General features: G+C 32.7%; 1 protein-coding gene across 1 annotated transcript; it reads left to right on the forward strand.

The window, feature by feature from the left end:
• The first annotated feature begins 5,780 nt into the window (after positions 1-5,780).
• On the forward strand, positions 5,781-7,392 carry LOC108482556 (probable N-acetyltransferase HLS1-like). Its single transcript, XM_017785686.2, has 2 exons — positions 5,781-6,230; positions 6,322-7,392. The coding sequence occupies exons 1-2, from the start codon at positions 6,057-6,059 to the stop codon at positions 7,285-7,287; spliced, it is 1,140 nt and encodes a 379-aa protein (XP_017641175.1). The 5' UTR covers positions 5,781-6,056; the 3' UTR covers positions 7,288-7,392.
• The last annotated feature ends 1,825 nt before the right edge of the window (positions 7,393-9,217 follow it).

Consider the following 9,217-nt stretch of genomic DNA (forward strand, 5'->3'; position numbering starts at 1 on the left):
AGCTACGCGGTGCTACTCACACAAGCTGTCAAGTATCCGCAATATATGCCGGTATACTCAGCCACCGGTAGGACGTACAAGACCAACACCCGGATCACATAATCACATAACACACAATGACATTAGTGACATGTCACTTGTATCCTACCCTAATCCTAAAGTTCAAACAAGATTTCTTCCTTGTCGATTCGTCGTCGAACTCGTTCGTAGAGTTATACTCATTCACATAATCAAACATGCAATTCATGTAATATTAAAGCATTTAAATAAAATTATTCTAAAGCTTATTTTTAACATACGAACTTACCTCGGTACAAAATGGCTAATAGTTTGATTTAGTCCACAACTTTATTTTTTCCCCGGTTTAGGTCAGGACCTCATCTTTCTTGATCTATAATACCATATTTAACTTATTCAATCATCACATTATTCAATTTAATCCTAAAAACACCTTATGGCAAAAATTACATTTTTACCCCTAACTTTTCAACTTTTTACATTTTAGTCCCTAGTCTCGTAAAATGATTTTCATTCAATTTCTTCATTACCCAATCCAGGTCAAATATTCTTAGTACTCATATCAGCCCACATTTTTCATTTATTCACATTTTTAACACATTTTACAAATTTTACATATAGGTCCCTATTTGACATTTTTATCAAAAACCACTTGGTAAATGTTGTTTATCTAACACCAAACATACATTTTCTACCATTAAATATCAAAATACAGAAATATTCAACATGGATAAAATTTTAGACTTTGATTTTCTTTCAAATTAGTCCTTAGAATAGCTAAATCAAGTTACAATATTCACAAAAACGTAAAAATCATTAAAAATGGGACAAAGACGGACTTAACAATCAAGCTTGGAAGTTTTCCAAACCCTAGCTATGTCTCTCTTAGTGCTTTTTTTGCTATGGGGGACTAAATTGGGGAATATGACATCTTTTTATTAGTTATTTTTGTCTTTATTTACCAAATGACCAAAATGCCCTTCACTTAAAACTTCGAAATTTTATCTAACCATCTCCATTTTTTTCCAACTTAGTATAATGGTCTAATTATCATTTAAGGACCTCTAATTTAAAATTTCATAGCAATTAGACACCTCTAGCTTCTAGAATACACATTTTGCACCTATTGCAGTTTAGTCCTATTAGTCAAATTGGACACTCTATCGATAAAATTTTTTAATGAAATTTTCACACAATCATTCAGTCATACTGTAGACCTTAAACTAATAATAAAATTAACATTTCTACTTCAAATTTGTGGTTTCAAAACTACTATTCCAATTTGACCCTAAAACGGGCTGTTACATGATCTGCTATTCTTAGCTATCCAATCTGATCCTGAGCTTAATAAAAAATTTAAAATTCTATCATTAGTTTTACCATCATCTTTATATTCTTCTACCACATTTTTCTGTGATACAGGTTTAGTGTCATGAGAGATTACAACTGCTTTTATATATGCTTGGGTTAGACTTTAAAAAAAATGTAAAAATTTTTCAAATTCTCTTTAAGATACCACTTTAAATCAAACTTCTTTCTATTTGTATTTCTACAAAATTCTCTTCTTTTTCTAGTTCTACTAATTTTTCCTTAATGAAATCAAATGAGAATCATAATGCTTAGAATGAGAAATCCATTGAAATTGTGACAATGTTTTGTTTAAAAAATAATAATTTCAAATCTTTCATTGATTTCAAATTTAGTGTATAAAATATGCAAAAATTTTAAAAAGGGAAATGAAGAATTTTGAAGGCTAGATAATTAAAAAAAATAACAAAACCAGGAAAAACATACATTGTTGCTTTTCCAAGTTTGTTAATCTTGTAAATCACTCTAACTACCATTTATAGAACACTAATCTAATCGTTAGGGTTTGTGACACCACTTGCATCTTTCTCTCTCTTTTACTCTCAGAACACATCATCAATGATGTGGCATGCCACGTCAACCATATCAACTAAGGTGGCATGCCACATGGGATAGAATGGTTGATTGTTAGTTTACTAATGGATTCTATCAATTCTGGTCTTATTTGAAATATTTTGCAATGCTATGGGTGAGATTGAAACAAAAAAAAAGGGCTAAAGTGAAAAAAATCCTGAAACATTGAGGGTGGAGTTTGCAATTGTGCCAAATCAAATAAGTATGATTTATTACCTGGAATGTGGTGAGAACATCTGTTGTCAAAATGCCATATGTGATTGACTGTAGCCTTTAAGGGTTAAAGAGAAACACACAATATACCTATGGTATTTTCTCTTTCATACAAAATTTTGCCTCTAATTTTGAACAGTTGTAACTGTAATTGTATTTTTCTATATCATTTTCCTGAATTCTAAGAGTTTCAATTTTTTTGTTAGCATCTACAACTTTGACTATCTCATCGTGTTTATTCCTTTATGAGCATGATCAAGAATATCCCAAGCTTCTTTTTCCCAAGTACATTTGGATATCCTTTTGAACTTTTAGCTACCAACTCCACAGAAAATGATATATAAAGCTTTTGAATTAGCATTAGCCAAATTCTCCTCCTCAATGGTCTAAGGGAGTTTAGATTTGGGAGTTTTAACTCCTGACGTTGCATTTGCAAGTGTCTCCTATCCAGTAAGACCAATACACTTGGCCATTTCATCTATTGACTTTATGAATACCTTCATCCTTGCCTTCCAGTATGTGTAGTTGGATCCATTCAACATTGGAGGACGTGAGACAAATGAATCCTCCATTTGTAGCAAAAATCAATACCATGAACACCACTTACTAAGTCAATTATTAAGCTCCAATACCTTTTGCAGAAAACAATTGATTTGTGCATGCTAAAATTGAGTAATTATATGAACAATTATAACAGGTGCATATAACAATTGAAAAAAAACAACAAAAATAATTGGTTATGCCCAAAAAGCCAGTCCACTATCTTCAACTTCGTACAAAGAATTATTTAAGTCATATTATTTGCCATTGTAGCAACCTTATACTTGCACTAAAAATCTAGATCACTCTACACTAAGTTTTCCCTTGAAAACTTAGCTTGTAAAACTAAGTGATTCACTTGTTTTGCTTACAAAATGCACTTTCTAAAAGCAATTCCTAATAAACAAAGTAAGTGCTAAAACTCTCTCTCTTAATCATATGCAAGTTTCAAATATATAGGCATTATTGGACTTGTGAATATACAAACCATTTACATTATTAATCCCCACCAAGTAGCCAATAAAACATGACTACCAATATCTTAATAAAGTCGAGGATAATTTAGAGATCTCCAATATATGTTTTCAAGTCATTTAACCCAGTCTCCACGAAACAAGAAATCTAATTTGCTTGATCCAGATCAATCCAATCTTCAATGATTTGTTCCTCCAAAAAATCGATCTTCTAATATTGGCCTACACACATCCCCAATATTAACTAAGTCATGATCCAACTATTTTTTTTCAAAAGATTATCAACTCTATAAGGTAAGTTGTGAACTTTGAGCAGTTAAAACTTTGATCAGTTACAAGCACAGATATAACTATAACTACTTGGTATCACTGCTCTCATAATAATCTCAACAGTGAAATCCCCAATGCTGACCCTCAACATTCTAGTTTCTCATGTCCTTAATTAAATTACATATCTAAAGTATCCCTAAAAAATTGTGCTTTCATTGAAATTTCGTTATATATATAATTATAAATAATACAACCTCAAAGATTGATAGATTACGAGAAACTTTTGGTCAAAGAAACACTGAGTTGTCTCATAAAAAATCTACGAAGTTTCTCAAATTTCACTAAACTAACACAGTATAATAAACTATATATGTATAATGTCTGATATTTTTGGATGCAATCTTGATTTGGTAAAAGCATATCTCGTTTCTTTTTGTACAAAGTTAATAGCATATCTCTAAGTGCATTTTTGGTTCACTTTCATTTTCACTTTCCAAAGCCTTCACTCAAAAGATAAATAAATCATGACAATGCAATAATGAGCTTGTAGATTAATAGAAAATTAGTCTTTAAAAATACAATTTTAAAAAATTATTATGTGTCTTTTTTTTAAATATTTATTTTGTTGAATATTTTATAATATCTCTTTAAGACACTTGTTAATTCGTTCATCCTATTTGTGGAGTCTAAAAACTCCACTAACAATATACCAAATAATTTTTATTATTGGTTTAATTACACCAACATCTCCAAACTATGGCCCAAGTGTTAAATTAGTCTCCAAATTTTAAAATATTTTAATTGAGTCATTAAAGTATCAAATTCTATCAATCAAGTCTTTCTATCAACCTAAACGTCAGCTTTGATGATAAATGTTAGCTCAAATATGACATAGAGTACACTCAAAATAAGTGGATCAAATTTTAAACACATATATCTGTCTAAAATTTTAAACACTTATCTACATATCACATTATGAACATGAATCTAATGCCAAATTATACGTCTTTTAACACATCATATCTAATTTATCCATACAATAGGCATATCTGTGTATAGAAAAATTTATCCACATGTTTTAAATATAGTCAATGCCAAATTTCGACATGGTAATTAACACCCAAGTTTATGTTAAGCTAATGAAAGGATTTGATTGATACGACATGGATACTAAAGATTCAAGTAAAGCATTTTAAAATTTAAAGGCCAACTTAAAATCTAAGTCATATTTAGGATGCCTTTTGCAATTAACCCTAAAATTGTCCAAAATTACCTTTAGATTAATTTTATTCCCCCACCTCACAATTTTTTTTTTCCCTTTAAGAAAACCCATGTACTGTATGCCGTACACGTATCCCTCGCAAAGGTGAAGAAAGGCATATTCCAAGATCATTAATGTTATCCTTTAATGATTAATTATATTGAAACTATATGATTAGATTCTATCATATTTGTTTTCATATATAGTTCGGTGAGTTTGGATGTTTAATTTTGTATATATATTGATGGATTTTATATTAGTTTATAAACTTTACAAATTTAATAGTGTTTTTAAGTATTATTATATTAATTAAAACATTAAATTTCAGTTTAAATATGATGTAGAACATATTTAAAATATATGTATTTAGAACTCCATGTGATGGTTTAATGGTTAGGATGTTCATCGCCTCGGGACTCGTGTGATCTAGGTTTAAGCCGCTAATCGCGTTTGTTGTTCGGGCTTTGTTTTGTTATTATAATTCATAAAAAAATGTATCGAATTGTAAATATATGTGTCATCACATAAGACAACTTAAATATAACATTTAAAAAATTATAATTTGAATATATAAAAAAAGTCTGTGTTTACAATTTAATTAATGTATTTCAAATATGCTTAGAATTTGATTTATATTGATATTTAGTGCTCAAGCTAAATTAGAAAATTTCCATTAATTTACTATAATATAAGGATGTGTGGTACAATTACTATTTAAAGTTGGATGATGATGATGATGATGATGATGATGTGTGTTAGGTGGCCAACGACATATACACAGTGGCGTGAGGCTGAGGCGCTGAGCTTATCCTAACGTGGGTCGACGGGTTTTAAATTAAGTCTAACATCCGTACTTCCATCAAGATTTCAAGTTGAAATTTTGCGAAAAAAGAAGGATAATATTGATAGAATATTGTTTTGTATTTACAGTTTAATTTAATTAAATTTAAATTTAATCGAAAATAAAAAAATTAATTGGATATCGAAAATTTTCAGAAAAGAGGAAAAACGACAACACTACCTATCCCCTAACTATTATCATTAAGCACCTTTTGTCTGCTACAATAATATATAGTTTTCGACGCCCTTTGGATCATATCTGCCGAATCTAATGATAGAGAACAAACATTCCACAATTCCCCACCTCTTCCCTTATAAATCATCAATCACCGTGAATCTCCATCCAAAACCTTCCATCAATCACACAATTCTTGTCTACAAGTTTTCATTACTCTGTTCATAGGTGTTTTCATTTTCTTCTTTTTTGTGTGGGTGTGTATATATAAAATATGAAGCATTATTGTCTGGTGTCTGTTGTGGTTTATCAAAATCATTAGATTATGGGATATGGGGAGCTAAACATACGAAGCTATAACCCCCAAAAGGATAGAGCTCGAGTTGAAGATCTCGAAAGAAGATGCGAGGTAGGTCCAGCTGAGAGAGGATTTCTCTTCACCGACACGTTGGGTGACCCCATTTGCCGAATCCGAAACAGCCCGATTTACAACATGATCGTACTTCTCTTTTCATTCTTTTTTCTTCTCTTTTTATGGTCGGACTGAATTTATATTTGTTGCACTGACTTCATTTTACGTTCTATGTTAGGTAGCCGAGCTGAATAACCAGCTGGTTGGTGTCATCCAGGGATCTATAAAGCTCGTGACGATTCACAAACCACCCAAGAATCTTGCCAGGGTGGGGTACATCTTGGGGTTAAGGGTTGCCCCGCTTTATCGACGACGAGGGATCGGCTCAAGCCTGGTGGTCAGATTGGAAGAATGGTTCATTGCAAGCGGCGTCGATTATGCTTACATGGCCACGGAGAAAGACAACGATGCGTCCTTCAAGCTTTTCGTGGAGAAGCTCGGTTATGTCAAGTTTCGAACCCCGGCTATTCTCGTAAACCCCGTTAACTGTCCAATGTATCGGATATCGTCCAAGTACGAGTTCGAGAAGCTGAAGGTCGAAGAAGCCGAGTCTTTATACCGTAAATTCATGTCGTCGATGGAATTCTTCCCAAGCGATATCGGTAACATATTGAGAAACAAGCTGAGTTTAGGGACATGGGTGGCTTATCCGAGAGGTGAATCATGGGGGGAAATTTTGCCTAGTAGTTGGGCAATGGTTAGTGTGTGGAACAGTGGGGAGGTTTTCAAGTTAAGGCTAGGCAATGCACCAGCATCATGTTTGATGTACACCAAGAGCTCACAGTTGATGGGGAGCCTTGTTCCATGCTTTAAATGGAGAGGCATACCAGATTTTATGCACCCATTTGGGTTCTATTTCATATACGGGGTGTGTCGTGAAGGTCCAATGTCGGGCAAGCTGGTGCGGACCCTGTGCCGACTGGTGCATAACATGGCTGCAAAGTGTAGGGATTGTAAGGCTGTTGTGACGGAAGTTGGAGGTAGCGATACATTGAGACGTCACATCCCTCATTGGAGATTATTGTCGTGCCCTGAAGATTTGTGGTGTATAAAAGGGTTAAAAAATGAAGAAAGGGAAAGCTTCTATGAGTTGATAAAAACCCCAACAACAAGAACTCTTTTTGTTGACCCCAGAGAGGTATGATCAAAACAAAACAGACCCTCTCTTGTCTGCCCAGAGATAGAACCCCAGTTCATGTAATCTTTGTCAACTCCAATCCACATAAACAAATCCAGAATTTCAATCAAACATGAGGTGACGACTCATTAGGAAAAAATTTTGAAGTGTTGTTCAGAAAGTTGGCCAAAAGACTAATAATGGTATGCATTATTAGTCTTTAATTAATCTAATCATAAAAATAACAATTTAGATTAATTTAATCCAAATCAATACTTCAAATAATTAAACTCAAAATAATTTAAGCAAATAACTAGAAAGGATCTAAAAAAAACCTGAGCCTTAAATTAAAAAGGATCTACAGTAAAATAAAATGATTTGAATTTAAAAGGAAAAAAGTAAGAAAGTGGAATCGACCTAAACCTAAATTGTACAAAAATTTCAAAAATGAACTGACTTGGGTCCATTCGAAACCAACATGACAGAAAAATGAACTGACCCGCATAATTGACAAACTAATCTCTCCTGTCCTGGTGGGGTGTTTTCCCTTGTTCCTTTCACATCGGTGACACAAAATCTCATAAGATTTTCCTTAATTAGTTGCACCCCACGGTATCCTTTGTTTTTGCACAGCTCCACCGTGGTCCAATCTTTGTCCTTTTTTTCCTTGATGAGTAAATATTTTTGTGTCGACCCTCCTTCCCTAACATGCCATCATTAAAGATTGAGAGGGATACCCATTATTGTGAAAGAAAGAAAAAAAACCAGCTACTCACCTAAATTTTGAGATTGATTAATTAAATAAATAATTCAAGATTAAAATAGGAATGGGTTAAAATTTGATTGACTATATAATTTATCTAAAAAAAATTATAAAAATTACTTAAATTTGCATTATCATGATATTATTTAAAATAAGCTTTCAAATTAGAATATTGTGGATTGGAAAATAGTATCGGGAGAGCTTTACCCCTCCCCAAAGTTTATCGGGCACAATCTTGAATTTAATTGGATTCTAATGTCGCTATTATATACTGAAAACATCTTACACAAAAAAAGAAAACAGACTTTGTAGTATAAACAAAATTAGGCCTTTGATGTTTCAAGCAAAACCTTTCTTATCTAATAAAATCATTTGGATTTGTGCTATCAACATTTCTTAAGTGATAGAATGACTTTAATATCTATTAAGTATTGGACAATACACGTTAGCGAAAAAATATAAACATAAATAATGTAATAGGCCAAATTAGTGCTGGCCTAAAACAAAAAACACACATTAAATAAAGTCCACAATTTTTAACAGTTCAAATTACAACCCAAAATATTACAAAACCCAAATAACCAGCTCAAATCAAAAATCCCAAATACAAATGGCCAAGTATCTCTCAGGCCCAAATCAACTAAACCCCAATGGCCCGATACCCAAAAATAAAACAAACCTAGCCCAACAAATACAAGGCCCGATAGGCCCAAACAGTTAACACTCTCAGGAACCCTAGGGTTCCCTCGCGCCGGTTCAACAACCTCCAGTGCCACCACCGCTTGCGCCTCCTCTTCGACATGCTCGTACAACTTCCGTACTTCAATACCTGCAGACAAAACAAATGCCACAACAGCAAATAGAAACAAAAACAAAACGAATTGTAAAAAGATTATTCGGCTATAAATGCCCCACAAAACACAAATGTATTTTTTACGCACACAATAGCAATCAAAAATCCAATTTTAAAGTTGAAAAAGGTGTTTCCTTTTTTCTTTTTGATTCCTTTATTTTCTTTTTTGCTTCGTTTTCTGCTTTATTTTCATTTCAAAAAGAATAATAAACAAAAAAATATATAAAAAGAGAGGTCGAAACTACCTGGCCATTCGTGTTGCGTCGCCGTTGGTGGAAGAGGTTTGTCGTTTCCGATGAAAAACGACCTCTTAGGGGTTCGGGGATTCAAAAGGCAAAAGA

Source organism: Gossypium arboreum, chromosome 1 (assembly GCF_025698485.1).
Source record: "Gossypium arboreum isolate Shixiya-1 chromosome 1, ASM2569848v2, whole genome shotgun sequence".
NCBI lineage: Eukaryota > Viridiplantae > Streptophyta > Magnoliopsida > Malvales > Malvaceae > Gossypium > Gossypium arboreum.